The sequence below is a fragment of the Rhinolophus ferrumequinum genome, chromosome 26, assembly GCF_004115265.2.
Source record: "Rhinolophus ferrumequinum isolate MPI-CBG mRhiFer1 chromosome 26, mRhiFer1_v1.p, whole genome shotgun sequence".
Classification (NCBI taxonomy): domain Eukaryota; kingdom Metazoa; phylum Chordata; class Mammalia; order Chiroptera; family Rhinolophidae; genus Rhinolophus; species Rhinolophus ferrumequinum.
In genome coordinates this window covers 10,724,204-10,744,092 of record NC_046309.1, presented here as the reverse complement: position 1 = coordinate 10,744,092, position 19,889 = coordinate 10,724,204, and the positions used below count along the sequence as shown (strand labels likewise).

Here is a 19,889-nt window from a genome sequence, read left to right as displayed (position 1 = left end):
AAAAGACACAATTAAGGGAGTGAAAAACAAGCTACAGACTGAGAAAAAAATATTTGCAAACCATATATCCAACAATGAACATGTATCAAAAGTTTACCAAGAAATCACAAAACTCGGCACTAAGAAGACAAACAACTCATTTGAAAATTAGGCAAAAGACTAGAACAGGTGCCTCACCAAGAAGAGATACAGATGTCAAATAAGTACATGAAAAAGTATTCAACATCATTATCCAAAGGGAAAGTGCAAATTAAAATAGTCATGAGGTACCATGACAAATCTGCCAGAATTACCAAAAAAAAAAAAAAAAAAGAAAGAAATACTGACAATAACAAGTGCTGTTGAGGCTGGGGAACAACTGCAACTCACATATATTGCTAGAGGGAATGCAAAATGTTACAACCATTCTGAATAGCAATTTGGCAGGTTCCTACAAAGTTAAACACACTTACCACGTGACCTGACAATCCCATTCCTGGAGAAATGAAAACTCATGCTCATACAAACACCTGTACACAGTGTTCACAGCAGCTCTGTTCACAATCACCAAAAACTAGAAAGAAACAAACCCAACATCCTTCAAATAAAGGAACAAACTGCGGTACATATATATAACGGAATACTACACAGCAATAAAAACAAGTGAGCTGTTGATACAAACAACAACCTGGATGAATCTCAGTGGCATTATGCTGAGTGAAAGAAGCCAATCTCAAAAGACTATACCCTGTATGACTCAATTCACACGATATTCTCTAAAACTAAAACTATAGCCATGGAGAACAGGTCGTGATTTCCAGGGGGGAGGAGAAGTAGAGGGTGTTATAAGGAACTAGCATGGCGATTGATGAGGCAGAAAAGGGTTAATAAAAGTGAACCTGAAGGGGGCCTGCCCAGGCCTGCATCTCCTCCCCAGGAACCGCCCAGGCTCATCCCCTAGAAATAAACCTAAGATGCCTAAACCCTCATAAAAAGAGGAGATAAGACCCAACTGGTATTAATTGGTTCTTCACACATGCTTAAACTATTAAATCCTGTCCATTAGTTGAATTCTAGCCTGATTATAATGCAATTAGAATGGAATGAACATTAAGGCTTGTCCCTCCCCCTGTGGGTTTTTCTGTATGCATTCTGGGTAAGAGCATGCTCAGAAAGAAGCTAGTTATATAACCAACATATGTCAATCAAATGACCTCGGTCTATATGTCCCATCTCCTGTTGTAAGGAAATTTACCTACCCATTCCTATATAAGAAAAAGCTAACCTAAATTTAGGAGCAGTTGTCTGCCCTGGCAACTTCTATGCCGGCATCTTTCTTAAATAAACTTACTTCCTTGCTGTCCTCATTTCAGGCTGAGTCTGTACATTTTTTCACCTTTTGCAAACAACCAGGGGTGAATTCCAATGACACAGCAGAGATCCCTGGGTTATAACACGTTTCAGTATCCCAACTGAAATGGACAGTAGTTACACAGATCTGTATATGTGCCAAAATTTATAGAGCTAAACACCAAAAAAGTCAATAATAATAAAAATGAACATAGACTAGGCAACATCATAGCACACAGAGGTTCACAATAAGTGTTTGCTGGATGGATTTACACGTGAGGGGGTGATTTACACCATCACTGCCCGTGTTCCACACTGCCCCAACCTCGTAGCAAGTACTGTGTCCACTGGCTGCCTGTATGTACATAAGCAAGAGTGAATTTCCTGGGGATAGGACAAGTTAATTACAGATGCACTTCATCAACTTATATTTGAGGTCACCAGGTCCAAAGTTCTTATCTTATACACAGCCCCGTCCTTTGGAGGAAGATTATAATACACATTTGTTCATTGTTTCCCGAACTGCTACTTCTTTCCTTTCATTTAAGAGCCTTCCCAGGTGGGATTCACCTCACTCCCAATTTAGAAATGGCTTCTAATTATCTTTAGGCAATCAGTCTTTTATTTCTTCTGACCACTCTGGTTGATTTAGTGATGGATCATTAAACCAAGAAGGGCAAGTGAAGCCAAAAAGACCATTCCTGGATTGCTGTGGGACCTACGGAGTAAGCAAATACTCTTTCTAGGTCAATTTGAGCCTGGGACCACGTCACCACTTCAAGGACTGGTTACCTTCTTTCAACAATAAGGGGAGAGTCTGCTGAAAGAGCAAGGAGGCAGAGAGAACTAGAGAGTGAGAAATTCAGTCCTGGACATATCATGTGTTCCTCCATCCAGCCCAGTGGTTGCCAAACTTAACTAAGGTGATAAAAATCTCAGACCGCTTCTCAGTTCTGCTGCATCAGAATCTCTAAGAAAAGTCTGGGAAACGACTCTAGTCTCACCTTAAGCTAGCCCTAATGTTGACGTTTTCAGGAATGTGAACCAATAAATTTCCTTTATAGTTTAAAAGAAATTGAGATAGACTTGTTACTTGGCAACAAAAGCATCCCAACGGAGAGAAGCCAGCTAGATTTTGTTTCCTTTTGTTTTTTCAATCTTTCCTTTGCAGAGGAGTAAGCAGAAACTCTCAATGAGTTATTTATATGTCTCTGATAAAGTTCAAAGAGCAATCTCAGTTAGGATTTCCAGAACAACCTCAAAGAAAACAGGTTGAGAAATAAATCTGTCAATATCTCTTCCCTCCCACTGCTCCTCCCTCTGGCCCTCCTTTTTTTTTTTTTTTATTAAATAGGCCATAGGATACCTCTCCAAAAAAGACTCTTACTGTGGTGTTCAGAATCATTTCTAGAAATCTGAAACCCCAAGATGGACCTCAGTGCTGCAGATCACCGCATACCTCTAAGTGATGGAAATAGCATTCCTGTCATCGGGATTGGTACCTACTCAGAACCTAAAATAGTAAGCTTCTCTCTCTTTCTGTGTTTTTTGGTTTTGGGGTGTTTTTTTTTTTTTTTAAGAAACCTTTCTAAAGCATAATCTAATTCATTTTGAATGGATCTCATTGATTTACCTTTTGTAATAGTGAAAGCAACTTCCAAGAACTACTATTTGGCTGCATGAGTATTGAGCCAAACATTAAACTAAATCAATTTGTGACTACAAATTCTCTTGGGTTAGAGAATGGGACCTTTCTGCTTCCTTTCCTAAAATTCAGCTGGATGCTGATTATTTGATTCATCTCATGCACATGACATTACTGAGTTTATGACTCGTGGTTTTTTTCCAGTTTATATTTAAGAATTTTTATTTTAGTTCAATCCAACAAACAAGAAGTGAAAACCTACTACATATGAAGCACTAAGCTATAGAAGCTTCAAATATGACAAGAAGAGTCTAGAGATTAGATATCTAATAGAGAAGGCACAGTTATTAATAACTAATTATTGAACAATGAAGAGAAGAGTAAATGCTATCCTAGAACTATAAACAGTATCTCACTGAAAACACAGGAAAGGGAATAGTTTGACCATGAAGACTGAAGTGGGTTTCCATTAAAACACAATAAAGTTTCTACTTGAATCTTTCTGCTAATCTCATTGCAATTCAACACATCACACTGATTGCCAGAATAAACAGTGCTATGTGAAGAAATGGTACTGAAATTTAAGTGCTCACAGATGAATGACCTCTGTAAAGCTAAGTGTGAGTTCATCAGGCAAAGAAGCAGAGCTGAGGCCGGACATGTTAGGCAGAAGGGGAAGTATAGAGGCCCAGGATATATGATACACCAAGGAAAGACCAAGCCCACGGCGGCTGGCATATGGAATTCGTGGTGGAGGTCATGGCAGCAGGATCTGGAAATGCAAGTGAGACTGGATTATAGAAAAGGAGGAATTATTTAAAGTTTAGGAACAAAGCAATAACACTATTGGATCAGTGTTTTTGAAAGATAATTCTAGGGGATCATGGAGAATGGAAGGTAGAGGAAGATAAACTAAAGATAGCAAGAGTAGTTAACACTACAATCACCCAGTTCAATTCCACTTCAGCTGCCAGTTCCCCTGTTTTGGAAATGCAAAGGAAAATCGCTGTTGAAACAACTCTAAGAGTCTGGGTCACTGGTCTCCTTCTCTTCTTACTTTGCCCACGTGACCTCATCATAATCTGTGCTCCAAGCGCACATGCAGAGACTCATAAGTCTGTATTTCCTGTTCTGCTTGTTATGTCTCCCTACACAACTATGGACTGGCTATGAGAACCACCTAGGGCTTTTTTTTTTTTTTTAAGATTTTATTGGAGAAGGGGAACAGGACTTTATTGGGGAACAGTGTGTACTTCCAGGACTTTTTTCCAAGTTAAGTTGCTGTCCTTTCAGTCTTAGTTGTGGAGGGCGCAGCTCAGCTCCAGGTCCAGTTGCCATTTTCTAGTTGCAGGGGGCGCAGCCCACCACCCCTTGCGGGAGTTGAGGAATCGAACTGGCAACCTTGTGGTTGAGAGCCTGCGCTCCAACCAACTGAGCCATCTGGGTGGCAGCTTAGTTCAAGGTGCCGTGTTCAATCTTAGTTGCAGGGGGCGGAGCCCACCATCCCTTGCGGGACTCGAGGAGTTGAACCAGCAACCTGTGGTTGAGAGCCCACTGGCCCATGTGGGAATCGAACCAGCACCCTTCGGAGTTAGGAGCACGGAGTTCCAACCACCTGAGCCACCGGGCTGGCCCCACCAAGGGCATTTTTAAAAAATACAGATCATTAGGCTTCAGCTCTCGTCTACTGAATCTGGATCTGCTGGGGTAGAGCCTGAGAATCAGCATTTAACAAGCCCCGTGGATAATTCTGTTATCCCATCAAGTGTGTGCTCCATCTTTCAAGGGCACCTCTAACTCAACCTGACAAAACTACACTCACCATCTCCCCTCCTTAGCAAATACCACCACGTCCCAGCCACCCAAGCCAAAAATCTGAGTATATTCCTTCACTCTGCCCTCTTCCTCATTTCTCCCCGTTACATCCTAATGATTGCTAAATCACTGTTGAAAGCATCTCAGAAACGTTTTCCCAGTTCACACTCTGCTCTTTATCTTCGTTGTCACCATCTTAGTTTAGGCTCTTAACTTATCTTTGGGCTATTCTTCCAATTTTGTTCTCTTCTAACTAATTATCCAAAGTGGGGCTATCAGGATCTTCCTCAGACCCAAAAATGATCATGTCACCGCTCTGCTTAATTATTTCAATGGCTTCCCATCCACTGTAGGGTAGAATCCGCACTCCTTCCATTTATGGTTCAGTCAAGACCTGTCCATCCAGCAACGTCTATCACCGTTCTTCCAATCTCTCCCTACATTAAAACAACTGTCTACGTTCCTTGAACAACTCTCCCACCTTCGTGCCTTTGAACATGTGCGCTTCTACCTGGAACACACTTTCTCCTGATTTGTTTACTCGGCTACCTTCTACCAAACCTTCAAAACTCAGCTCAAGGATACCTTTGCTTAGAATCCCAGGTCGCAGCCACCACAACTTGCCCTCCTGCATGTCCACGTAGGTCCTATGCTCAACACTATTGTAGCACTTGTCACACTACACCGTAATCATCGTTGCTCTGCAAGCTTCCCCACAAGACTGTGAAATTCACTAGGAAAAAGACCCTGCCTTGCTGACCTCTACATTCCCAGTAGGGTATCTATTACAGTATGTAATGGGTGTTCAGCTAATGCTTGTCTAACGAATGAATGAGTTTGTGGGAGGGGACATATAGTATGTATGTGAGCCTCAGAGGGTATGGAGATGCAAATGGACACAACAATAATAGCGAACATTTTCTGAACACTTAACCATGTACCAGGAACTCTCTTAAGGGCTGCACAGTATAGGCGTTTTCTGATTTAATCCTCACGTTATGAATGAGATACCACTTAATGCCATTTTACAGATGGAAAAAATGGAAGCATTGAGCAATAAAATAAATTGCCTCAAACTTGTAATGCTAAGGAACAGAGCAGGAATTTGAAACTACTCACATGGTTTGGGCTCAGAGACGATGCTCTAAGGCCTGTACTATATTGCCTGTTATAAATGTATCTTGTATCATTGAAGCCACATATTTCTAACTATGACTTTCTATGTGTATTTCTGTACATGAAAGTATCTAAGAATATATGTCCTGAAATACATATCCTAGGAGATATATATAAATGCTATGGATTTGAGATATTCAAAAGCCAGTTATGTGTCATTTCTCAAAAAGAGTTTCACTTCAGAAGGCAAGACATACACCAGTTAGAGACTATGACATAAGAAGAATACTATTAGAAAGGAAGATCACACATGCAAACCACATTTGTGATCAGAAATATTACCAGTTGTAAAGTGATATATGGAGTTAATGGTATGTCTCACAAAAGCAGAAACTCTACTGTGAAGGAAAATATACACCATGTAGCTGGAAGATTTTCAGTAGGGGGAGGGGTAGAGTTAGGATTAAAGGGAAGACTAGAGTAGGGAGAATGGAATAACTCACACAGAGCAGACTCATACTTTCTATTCCAAGCCACACAACTGACAACTCCTTTATCATTTACTCTGAGGCAGAGGTTAGAGCTACCTGTGTCCAAGTTGGTCACCCTGAAATAAAAGTACCAAATTAGCTTTAACTCCAAAATCAGTCTTACTCCTAGAGGTAGAGGTCTGGTGTCAAAATTTAGTCTTCTCTGCTCGACATGACTGAGAGTCTTTGCAAAACCTTCCATTCCACAAGAAGTACAAAGTGAATGTCGGACTGAGGTAACTCTTTAACGGGGATTGATTCATGTTTTGTGCACATAGTCAAGTCCGTCAATATTTGTCCTGGGATCCTGTTCAGCTGGGATACAGGAGTTAGAGAGCAACAGGGTACCAGGCGAAGATTTAGGCATGTCTTCGGGAGGAGATAGCATGGGAGCTGAGATGGAAGGCTAAAATAAGGAAGACTAACACTGTCTCCTCCAACTTCTGCCCTCCACTAGAACATATGGAGATAGGAACTGTGGGAAAACAGCTTGGAAGAAGTCTTATGGGACTGGGTGGGCTGTCCAGCTCAGCTTCTCCTGACTTACAAAGATTTTTTTTTTTCTCTTAATATGCCCAACTTTCTAGTAAAGGGGTTTCATGTCTGTGAATTTAGGGAATTTGAGATGGAACCAACATTTAGTAGCACTAAGCTTTCTGTGCATTACTTCACCTAATGATCACTAATGAAAACTAAAATATACTAATTATCTCTGTGACCTTTGTCAATGAAAGCTTCCCAGAATGCTTTCATACAGGGATGTAATGATCTACAATAACCTTTCAACAAATCTCCCTTATTTGTCTCTCTCCCTATAGCTCCATCTGGGTAAGTCCAATAGCAAGAGTTTTGAATCCCATTCCTTTTTTTTTGCTTTGATGGAAATTCAGTTTTTATGAATATCAGCCCACAGAGCTAATAGCCAATATTAATCAAAAACTTCAAGTAAAACTCAAGATTATTACCAGGTGTGCAAATGATACAAACCCAGGACCGATGGCACATATTTTGGAAAATAGACAATAATTTGGTTCAATAAATTTATTGCCTCTCCCATATGTGAGGCATTTTTGAAGTAACACAGGAATCGAAACACTGGGCTAGAAACAAGGGATTTTAAAATATAAGGGAAGCTGAGGCATTTTAAGAGAGATTAACACTTATTCAAAGATGAAAGTAACCACGAACAAATCTAGTTATGGGTTAGGTCAAGAAACATCACGCTGTGGGGAAGCAGTGGCCTAGGAGGGTGGATTGGCGTCATAATTGATCCAGTGTTTCTTCCTGGGTGGCCCTTGTTGAGATTTCTATAACTACAAACAGTTTTCATAACCTGGAGAGTGAGCCAAAGGCATTGCATATGGGGCAAAGGAGAGGTGAGGTCCAAGTCCTTGATGACCAGCAAGAAGGAGCTTGAAACATGGAGTCCAGCCTGCCCCTCAGCTGGCAGAAGTAGGGGGCACAAGGCTCAGAACCCCTTCTCAGAAAGAAGCCATCCTTTAAACAGTCCTTGCCTTCTCCTCAGTGCCCATCTAATGCCCCTCTTCCTCTCAACCCAGGGAACCTGTTTCACCTGCAGAATGCAAAGCTTTGTTCTTACATCAAGTATTTTTTTTTAATACTGGAGACAGGTTGCTGAAGGAAAATAATTATTCAATGACACTTGTTAAAGCGTGGGAAGGAAGACTCTTCATGGGGAAGGGCTGTGGTGATAGGCGTAGGGACCACCATGATGGAATTCTGCAATAGGAGACATTGGGCTCAACTCTGAAGACAGTCCAGGAAAGGGGATTTACAGCCAAGAGCTGGACGGGGTCAGTGAATAGAAAGTTACGGAGAGGAAACATCAGGGATAAAGGGGGGTTCTGATTAATCTGACCCAACAGGATTCTTGCTGAAGACAGAGCTGGGCGACCAGAGCTGGGGGATGAGGAACCTGATTCGATCCCGAAGGTGATCAGATATCGAGGATAGGATGGGATGTTGTTGCCAAACTGACTTAGCAGGATTCTTGATCACATTGGCCAATGCAGAGATAATCATGGAAGTCCATGCTAGAAAAGAGCTCAGTTAGAGTTTGGTCAAGAATCTGTGTCAGGGGTGAGAGTGGTCTCATAATCTCTACCTAAAGGGGTCAGGGACTAGCAGGAAGCACAAATAAGTGGCCCTGGGGAACTAAACCTATTTCTCCATTTTGATCTGCTTTCCCACTTTGATAGCAGACATGAGCAAAAGAAATGTTTTATTTTCTTCTTTGCCACAAAAAGAAAACACATGCAACTACCATCAGGAGACGATAGTCAGTCAAAGACACAAGATTTCACTCACCATTTGAAAAGAGGATGGCAGTTTCTCCACTACAGCCAATAGCCATGCATAAACAAGGGGCGGGTACGGCCTGATCTTCTAACTCTTTTCAGAGAGTATTATAAAGTAATCATTAATTTTTAAGTAATGGCAACTCATTTGTATTTTTGTAAAGCACCACATGGGCTAATATTTTGAGGGTCAAAGAACAAAGGGGGAAAAAAATCAGTGTTTGTTTTTACTTTTAGTATAGTGTGTATCCTGAGTTCTTTCCAGTACCTGAGACCCCTTCACACTCCAGACACAGAGGCCTTGACTTTGAGAAATCAAACACCAAGAACTGACTTCTGCATTTTGTTACGTCTTTCCTCTCTAGAGGCAATGGATGCCGCCCATCAGCTGTAAAAAGTGGTTTGGTGGTGCAATAGAAGGTAACAAAAAAATATCAGGGAGAAAAATGTAGGTTCATATTTCAAAAATATTAACCTGCCAAAGTTAAAATGAACTAAAATGAGAAGAGACAGAATACATAGAAATCAAGTGAGAGAGCTTCTATAATAAATCAGGCAAAAAATAATGACTTGAACTTGGCTGATGGCTATGAGGAAAATAATTTGGCTGGAACCTAGGAGGGAAGTAAGTTGGCTGAAGGCTACAAATCATTAGGGTAAGCTCTACAAAGCTTGGCAACCAATTAGATCCAGGCAAAGAAGAGTGAATGGTAAGAGATCCAAGGCCAAAAATTATGTTTTAGGCTCAGGTTATTAAATTCTTTGGATCTAAGGTTTTGAAATGTATTTGAGTCACTTACTCCTTATTTCGCTAACTCCTTTTTTGAATACTTAAAATTTTGAAATATAATGTATGTAGAAAGAGACAAATACTTTCAAAACGAACATCTGTGTAACCACAACCCAGATTTAAAATTAGAACACACCCAACCCCAGAAGCCCTCTGTGTGCCCTTCTCAATCTAAAACCCTCCCTCCCTCAAGAGATAATTGCTCTTATAATGTCTATGGCAATTATTTTCTTGCTTTTTTTTAAGGGTTGCGTAACTTTAACATGCATTTTTAACGATGTATTTTAATTTGGACAGTTTGGGGACTTTCTAGGAATGGAAACACACTGAATGCATTATTTTTTTTTTGTCTTGCCTCTTTTTCTAAATATTATGTTGTAAGATTCACCCATGGTATTAATCATGTCTTCAATTATTTTTATTGCTGTATAATATTTAATTATGAGACTATATTGCTATACATTTTACTATTGGTCGGCATTTGTATTGCTTCCAGCTTGGGGCTTTATAGGCAATATTGCTACGAAGACTCCTGCACAGGTGTCATTGCATATATGCATGCGTTTTTCTAAGGTACATATATCTAGGCGTGGAATTGCTATGCCATTGAGTACCAGTATCTCCAAGTTTAGAGATGACGTCAGTATAGATAATTCCCAAAGTAGTCATATGATGTACATTCCCTACAATACTGTATGAGAGTTCCCCTTGCTCCACATTCTCACCAACACTTGGTGTTTTTTTTAATTTATGCAACGCTGGTAAGTGTGACATTATCTCTCATTGTGGTCTTAATTTGCATTTCCTTTATAATTTAGATGAGATTAATTTTTCACATATTTTATTAGCCATTTTGGATATCTTTTGCAAAGTGGTTGTGCCATCTATGCATTTTTCTTTATTAGATTTCCTTTTTCTTGTTGATATGGTGGATTTTTAAAAAATATCTGGATATGATTTCTGTGTCAGTTTTATCTATGTGAAAATGTCTCTTCCCATTTGTCTTTTTACTCTTTTAATGGTATCTTTTCATAGACAGAGTTTCTCAATTTTAATGTGATCACATTTAGAACTCTTTTAATGTATCATTAGTACTTTCTCTAGCTTGTTTAAGAAATCCTTCTTTACCCAAGTGTCTTCAATTGGCGACTCTGGGCACAGACTCTGAGAAGGAGATGTAGGTGCAGGTGGTTTCCTGGAGAGCACTCTCAGGAACCAGACCTGTTAGGGAGTGAGAAAAGCCGGAATGTGCAGCGGGGAGAGCCGAAGTGTGATACAGTTGCTAGCATGCCTACAGGGAGCTCCGGAAGGCGAATGGTGCTACAGAGTCGAGGTAAGATCAGGCTTTTCTACTCCGTGTCATCCACAGAGGGAACCACATGTGAATAATCAGCAGCCAACACTTCCGGCAGCTGAGGAAATGGGGCACACTATGACATTCACTGCAGTCTACACTGGTGCCAATTAGATCTACTGGTTTTATACGCTAAGTTCACCCCTGGGAACGGCTCTTCCAGAATGTTATTTGATCTCTCTCCAAGAAAAAATTTAAAAGAGGTAGACTCAGCAGGATGTGTACAGCTCCTGCCACTAGAGCTGTCTTCAAGTTGTAACTTACACTTATCATCTCCCTCCCAGACTGTGCAGTCTGGATTTCCTGATTCCTTAGCCAACATCTCTGCTGGGCCAGGTGATTTACCTGACGTTAAGATCCAGACCCTCATCCTTCAGTTGTCTGAGGATGTCAACTCACCCTCTCAGGTCATGGTTGCTGCCTTGTCCGTTAACTATTCAAATCAGTAAGGAGTGTATCATTGGATCACCTAGGTGCCAAATATTTTCTTCCCTGTCCCATTGTACAACAAGGGAGGAGCCCTACCTCCTCCAATCATAAGTCTCTTGCCCCCACCAGTATGGCTACTCTTTCCGATGAATGCTTGAAATAGGACCCTGGTTTCACCTGGGAACTAAGACCTTTAGAGTCACAGAGCCTAAAATTCAGGGATGGGAAGCACACATTTTTCAAGTAGATCAAAGGGAGTGATGCTACGATGATTCATTCTTACTCAGTTTTCAGACTCGAGTATTGTACTTACTGGGGACACACAGCATAAAAGGATGTTGACCAAGGGTACAGGTTACCTCCTGGAGGATGAAACCTTATCCTTAAGGCTCTCCCCTTCCTTAACTGAAAGAAGGGGGCTATTAACCATTTTAGAAAACAAAACTTTTATTTGATTGAGCTTGTCCTTAATCGTTAGGTCAAATTTTTGCGTTTTAGATTCTTCTATCATATCACTTACTTGAGTCTCCAAACATGGTGTTCTATTTGATCTTTCTGATTCTTTCCTAAAATGGATTTTCCTAACACATGTCAGAATTTATATAAAATTTTCTTATGCTGCTTTTAAGAATTACAAGGAACTATTTTTTTATGTCCACATTTCCAGCTAGTTCCTCCAGATTGGTTAGAATTAAATCCAAAATAGTAATTCACCTCATTGCTGCTTCCACCATCTAAGAGAAAATATTTTTAACAAGAGTTAAAGGCTCTTTAATGATGGCTCAATGATTGAAGATTTTCACTACTAACTTTCTTCTGTGCCATAATCTTATTAAATAAAGCACCATTCATATGTTACTTCAGGCTAACAGTCAATACTACACTCCGTCCTTAGCGCTTCTCTTTCTCTTTTTAATCCTAAATGCTCTCCTTCTGTTCTTCTTTCCTTGGTTAATCTTTGAACATACAAGGGTACTCATACACTCTAATATGCATTGTTTTGAGTTCTTCCCCTGGTAATAAATCTACTTTAGCTTTGTACCTAGTTTGTCAGTGTCAGCCCACAAAATCTCAGTGATAGATTTCTGAGATATATTTATCATCACATATTAAATTTTATTCTTTTTATTAATACTAGTGCATACATGTGAAAATGAAAGTAGTATTTTTATTTTAAGCCTGTAAATTACTGGATTCTACCTGAAGCCTCCTCTTCCCACTGTGCTTTTATTGTCACACTTGCTGTCCATCTGTAACGTCTCATTTTAGAGTCTGGGATTTTCATGGCCTCGATTTCTGTTCAAGCCCTATTAATCATGTTAATCAAAGAATTTCTAGAAGGCGTGTATCTTTCTCTATTTGATATTTGTTACTATTAATCTTATTTTCTAATACCATCTGTGTAGCCAGCTTGTTCATTTTTCATATCATCTTCTCTTCTCAATAGTACTGACTTTCAACTGAAATAGGCAAAGAAAATACAATTTATGCTCCCAAATCTTCCTATTTCTAGCCCAGAACTATAAAGCCACTAGAAATACAAGAGATTTCTTATCTCGCTCATTTTACAACAAATCGATACCTGTGGACCAGAGTTGACAGGTCTGATGTGATTTGTCAAGCATTTGGTTAGAACACTGACAATATTAATAGAAGCAAGCACAAGTAGTTTCAACATTTGTGAATGAGATCAGAATGATCACCATACAAATATGAGGGCAATAAAAATCAACAAATAGGATTAAGCGTCTCCTGCACACAAAACCTAAAAGAATCTGGAAATTTTATCTGATGAAACTAAGTGTTTATCTTGATGGAAATCTCCATCAAGGCTTCCATTTCTCATTAAGAAAAAACATAACTAAACTGACACACTCTTTTTTATTATTATTATTTTCAATTATAGTTCACATTCTATATTACTTTCAGGTATACCGCATAGTGGTTAGATAATGATATAATTTACAAAGTGACCCTGATAAGTCTAGTACCCACCTGGCACTATACATAGTAATTGCAGTATTATTGACTATATTCCCTATGCTGTACTTTACATCCCCATGACTATTTTGTCACCACCAATGGTACTTCTTACTTCCTTCACCTTTTTCACCCAGCCTCCAACCCCCCTTCCATCTGGCAACCATCAATTTGTTTTCTGTATCTATGAGTCTGTTTCTCTTTTATTTGTTCATTTATGCTGTTCTTTAGATTCCACATATAAGTAAAATTATATGGTATTTGTCTTTTTCTGTCTGACTTATTTCACTTAGCATACATAATACCCTCTAGGTCCATCTATGTTGTCACAGATGGTAAGATTTCATTCTTCTTTACAGCCAAGTAATATTCCATTGTATATATGTACCACATCTTTTTTATCTAATCATTTATTGATGGACAGTCAGGTTGCTTCCATATCTTGGCTATTGTAAAGAATGCTGTAATGAACATAAGGATGCGTATGTCTTTTCGAATTAGTATTTTGGGTTTCTTCAGATAAATACCCAGAAGTAGAATTGCTGGGTCATAAGGTAGTTCTATTTTTTATTTTTAAAGGAACATTCATACTGTTTTCCATAGTGGCTGCACCCATTTACAATCCCAGCAGAAGTGCACAAGGGTTCCCTTTTCTCCATATTCCCGCCAACACTTGTTGTTTGTTGCTTTATTGATGATAACCATTCTCAAAGGTGTGATTTTAATTAGCATTTAATTGTTGTTTTAATTTGCATTTCTCTGATGATTAGTGACATTGAGCATCTTTTCATGTGTCTCTTGGCCATCTATATGTTAAGACATACTCTTGTATATTTAAAGTGTTATCATAGAGCATCATGGCAGAGTGTGTAGACACCTGTGTATCTCCCCTTAAATCTACAACTAATCAAACTTCTAAATGAAACAGGTTCCTCTGCTTAACACACTGGCAACCTTGAGACATCCACACATTGGTAGAACTGAAGGCGTGTGTACTGGAACATGTAGGGGAGGCAGGATGAGGGGAAAGACAGGGATTGTACCTGTAGATGCAGCTCCCCAGCCACTGTGGCTAAGCCCACGGCCCTAACTAATGGACAGGTGAAGGAAGTGGGGTGCGGCCCCCACACTATGGCCCAATGGAGGGGAAGTGGGTAGAAACAGTGGTTGGTGCTTGAGATTCGCTCCCTCTACCAACTGCAGTGGAGCATGGTAGCCGCAGTGGAGACATGTCTATGGTCTCCCAGCCACAGTACAGTGGTACCAGCGGGAAAGGGAACCAGGTAACAGCGTATGGGCTCGCAACCCAGCTCCCTCCCACCCACCACATCCCCTACCACAGTCGTAGTGTCCCAAGACCTAGATGACAGAAACACAGTGGGAACACTCACCACCCTGCCACCCACGTGGCAACTCCCATGACCACAGCGACAGTCCCCCACCCACACATCCCAGAGGCACAACTAGCGTAGGTAAGAGACAACAAAAACTACTAGGCACCATCTAATGGAAAACAAAGACCTCTAACTATCAACCTGCTGAACTGTTAAAATCAAAATGGTACCTAAATAAGAAAATATTCACTACTTCAAATGAACCTGCAACATATCAAGCACCATGACCAACCAAGGTAATGTGACAACATAGGGAAAAAATGACAATTCTCCAAAAACCAAACTGAAAGTCATGGCAGATAGTGATCTAAATGACAGAGAATTCAAAATAGCAATCATGAAGAAACTCAATGATATACAAGAAAACTCAGACAACTCAATGAGCTCAGGAATAGCATTAATAAATAGAAGACGTACTTTACCAAAGAGATTGAAACTATAAAAAACAACAACAACAACAACAAAAAAACAGAAATTCTGGAGCTGAAGAACTCAATAAACGAGATGAAGAATCTATTAGAAAGCATTGGAAATAGATCATATGAAAGAGAGAGTTCAAAGAAGGAACTAAGAGAGAATGAGTTCAAAGAAACCTCGTAACAACATAAAAAGGGAGGAGTAAAAGAATGGAACTTGTATAGGTGAATGAAGATAAGATGTTATCAGAAAAGGACTATGTTATCTATGAGACATTATATACAAACCTCACGGTACCCACAAAACAAAAATCCAGAGCTGAGATACGAAACATAAAAATAAAAAAAGAGGAAACAGAGAAAAACATCCTTTCCTGCCACCTATGTCCACCCCAAGCAATCAGTGATCTGTCTGTCACTATAGTTTAGTTTTCATTTTCTAGCATTTTCTATAAATGGAATCATAAAGTATTTATTTACACTTTTTCGTCTGGCTTCTTTTCTTATGTATAGCTGTTTGATATTCATCCATGTTGCTGTATGTATCAATAGTTCATTCCTTTTTATTATTGGGTAGTATTGCGTTCTGTGGATATAATTCAGTTTATTCACCCAAACATCTGATTTATAATTGAGCCTTCTTCAATGAACCTATGCCCTCCTATAATATGGCTACCATGACGTCTCCTGTCACTGGTAAAATTGATCAAGTCACATTTTTGAAGCTTCAAAGCTGAGGGCAGACCTGGCATGGATGGAGTCTCCCACTGAGGGTAGGATGCTCCCTGAGAGGTCAGTTTCTCCAGCCTCCAGATACTGTCTTCCAATTACAACAGCATGGAATTGGGAATTTGTCATTTTCACTCTAAAACAATATACAGCAAAGTATCCAGATGACTAATGATTAAACTCCAGAATCATTTCTCCCAAACCCCTTGTCATTTCAGACCTCTAAGGGGGACTGTTTGACAGCAGTGAAGATGGCCATCGATACGGGGTACCGGCACATTGATGGGGCCTACATCTACAAGAACGAGCATGAAGTGGGGGAAGCTATCAGGGAGAAGATAGCAGAAGGAAAGGTGCAGAGAGAGGATATTTTCTACTGCGGAAAGGTGAGGCCTTCCCTTCACCTCCATCTCCTTATTTTAATGGTAGACCTGATGCCACTTTTCTCTGCTAAAGAATTTTGGATTCACCAAGAGATGCGAATTCTCAACTGCCGAATTCCTTACTCTTGCCAAGAATTTAGGGACTAGTAAGCTCCTTGAAGGTTAGGGCACAGCTCCTTCTTCACACATGGGCATGGATTTAAAACAATATGGACAGAAGCAAATCTACAAAGCAAAAATGTGTGGAGTGGAGGGAAGGGGGTGTGGTTCATATTACATACGCCTTTGCCAAAGCTTTCTTTAAAAGGGCAACCTTCTTTTTCTTTTGTGTGAGCCTATTTGTCCATAGATCATTAATTTTTTTATTGAACTATAATTCACATACCATGAAGTTCAGCATTTTAAATCAGTGCTCTTTAGTATATTCCCAAAGTTGCACAACCACAACCACTACCTAATTCCAGAATATTTTCATCACTCCAAAAAGAAACCTCACACCCACTGGCAGTGACTTCCTATTTATCCTTCTCCCCCAGTCACTAGCAATCACTGATCTACTTTCCATCTCTATAGTTTTTCTATTTGCACATTTCACACCAATGGAATCATACAATATGAGGCCTTTTGTGTTTAACTTCTTTCACTTAGTATAATGTTTTCTGGGTTCATACATGTAGTAGCATGTATCGGAATTTCATTTTTTTATGGCGAAATAATATTCCATTGTATGGATATGCCACATTTTGTTTCGATCACTATCTTTGGAGCAGTTTAAATCTCCAAGTGTTAAAAATCATTATCCATTGAAAAGCAGTTAGAAAAATAAAGCATAATGATTCAAATAAAAGCCAGTGGAAATATAGGGTGTGTATTTGCAGGCAGCTTTGCAGGAATAAAGCTGTACAACTTTGGAGAACTTGTAATACAATTCTCCTGAGGGTTCTAAAGAAAACAAGATGCTCCCCAGATTTTGCTCTTCCCAGCTCCCCACTAAGCTCCTTTCCAAGCTCTCTAGGGCTTTGCGATTCCCCAAGTCACCCGCCACTTATGGATTATGTTTCCAAGCAGCCACATGGAGCCACTGTCCCAAAATGTCAACCTGAAGCTTTTCACTTTATTACAGCTTTACAATTTTGATTCCTAAAAATTTTATTCTTACACAGTCTCTCATTAGAGTAAAACATCCAGCCTTAAACAGGTACTCTCAAAGTGTTTCCAGAAAAGAATAAACTTGAATTCATACCCTGAGGACCTACGCCGAAACAGCCTGCCCAAAGCCAGAAATATTTTTGAAGATTGGTTCTACCTTAAAATTTTTTAGACTTTGCCATTTTTTTCCATGATAGATTCTTCTTTGTTTCATTTTGTTTCGTGTAAAAATGAGGTTTTAAATAAGCACCAAAAAAAAAAATAAACCAAAAAACTTTCCTCCTTATCTCCTTGGTAAGTAGTTAAAGCGGTTGCAATGTCTATCATGTTGGAAATACTGAACCGAATTAAATCAATTCTTTCATAAAGTTGCTATGAGTTAACATTTAGAAAACACTTAAACAGTACCTATCACAAAGCTAGTGCTGAATAAAAAGAAATGAAAATATATAAAACAGAATTTTCGCTTAACAGGGATGACACAATAACACCAAAGGGGTCCACAGTAACAGCAAAAACACATTTTTCCAGTACTCTCTCCATATTAAGTTTTCTCTTCTCTGTTCTTTTAAGACAAGAAAAACAAAATAATTATCCAACATAGAAAAAAAAAATCAAATTTTACCAATTTTGCTTGCCCTTACTAGTGACCAAAAGGGTACAGAAATTGAAAACTTTTTTTCCCAAAGGAATCTTTGAGCAAATGTGATGCTCCAAGAAAATGTACTAATTTATCCTGAGGCTCTGAGTACCCCCTCAGCACCCTATGTTTTACAGACTTCAAGGATATACATGCCCTGGTTTGACCACCCAAGCCTTAATCTTTCATTACCTAACACTTTAGAGATCAGGTAATTTATTTTTCCTTTTTCTGTTTTTGTTAAGCTATCGAAGTTTCTTTTATTCATTTTTTTCAGCCTATTGAGATGTTGACATATAACACTGTGTGACTTTAAGGTGTACAGCATGCTGATTTCATACACTTAGATACTGCAAAATGATGACCACCGTGGCATTAGCTAATACCTCCATCCTCTCACATAATTACCATGTCTTTTCTGTGGTGAGAACATTTAAAGTCTACTCTCTTAGCAACTTTCAAATAGATAATAGTTTTACTAACTATAATCACCACACTATACATTAGATCCTCAGAATTTATTCACCTTATAACTGGAAGTTTGAACCCTTTGACCTCCATATCTCCCCATTTTCATTCGTGAATTGCTGTCCAATTGTTGGCCTCTGTTGTGGAATGAGGCTGGGGTCTCCTACCCAATCATTTTGGTGACATTATCGGTTCAGCCAGAGATCCAGTAACTTCTTAGTAGGAAATGGCAGAATTTCTTTGGGGTCGGAGTAGGACCAAATGAGAACAAAGGAGCAGTGAAAGGGATTCGACACCTTTGAAATAATTTAAAATTTCACCAGCTTCTGGACTGTCTGTTACAATATGAAGGATCCAGTGAAGTCACCCACGCAATCATACTTCTCGCTCGGGTGAAACACATCTTTATCAGAGTGACATGAAAATAAAGTGCCAGGCCAGGTCAGCACAGCTAGTTAGATACACGTTTCCTAGTTACACAACGGAAAAGTCTAAGTGCTGAGAGTCAGTTACGAAATTAGCACTTTGCAGATAGGAAGACTTTATCTCCGAATTACGCCCTCTGTAATTCAGGTGGATCTTTAAGTCTGTGGTGCGGTATTATGATAAAATTATACTCTGGGTGTCACATGTTATATTAGCTTACCAATACTCGAATGAAACTGCAGCATACACATATTTTTGCGAAATGAAATGAGTGAATAAAATGTGTATGAAAGCTTTGTAAAGAATAAAGGTCCAGATTATTGTAAAAACGAAAAACAAAGAGAAGGAAAAAAAATAGCATGGATGTTAGTTAACTACCCTCCTTTTATTCTTTCAGCTGTGGGCTACAAAGCTTGACCCGGAGTGGGTTCGCCCAACCCTGGAAAAGACACTCAGCGTCCTCCAGCTAGATTATGTCGATCTTTACATCATTGAAGTACCCATGGCTTTTAAGGTAAGTTCAGATACCTGAAGGTTTGGCCTCTGTCTCTGGCAACCATGAGCCAGCTGCTACTGCATTTCCCTGAAAATAAGACCTAGCCGGACAATCAGCTCTAATGTGTTTTTTGGAGCAAAAATTAATATGACCCAGTCTTATTTTACTATAATGTAAGACCGGGTGTAATATAATATAATATAATATAATATAATATAATATAATATAATATAATATTATACTGGGTCTTATAAATTTAATATGATATAATATAAGACCAGGTCTTATATTAATTTTTGCTCCAAAAGACGCATTAGAGCTGATTGTCCAGGTAGGTCTTATTTTCGAGGAAACATGTTCATGTGCATGAAGCTAGTTCGTTACTTGGCACCATAGAATGTTATGGCTTTGTTACCCTAAATCACACAGCACCAACAACCAAGCCAACAAATGCCCAGAAAGAATATACGTAACATGCTCAG

General features: G+C 39.3%; 1 protein-coding gene across 1 annotated transcript in view; it reads left to right on the top strand.

Moving 5' to 3' along the window:
* Positions 1-2,694: 2,694 nt before the first annotated feature.
* AKR1D1 (aldo-keto reductase family 1 member D1) overlaps positions 2,695-19,889 on the top strand; it is a 40,036-nt gene continuing 22,841 nt past the window's right edge. Inside the window, exons 1-3 of the mRNA XM_033099284.1 lie at positions 2,695-2,850; positions 16,064-16,231; positions 19,309-19,425. Coding sequence (XP_032955175.1) covers positions 2,758-2,850; positions 16,064-16,231; positions 19,309-19,425 — 378 coding nt within the window. The 5' untranslated portion in view covers positions 2,695-2,757. The remainder of the gene's footprint in view (positions 2,851-16,063; positions 16,232-19,308; positions 19,426-19,889) is intronic.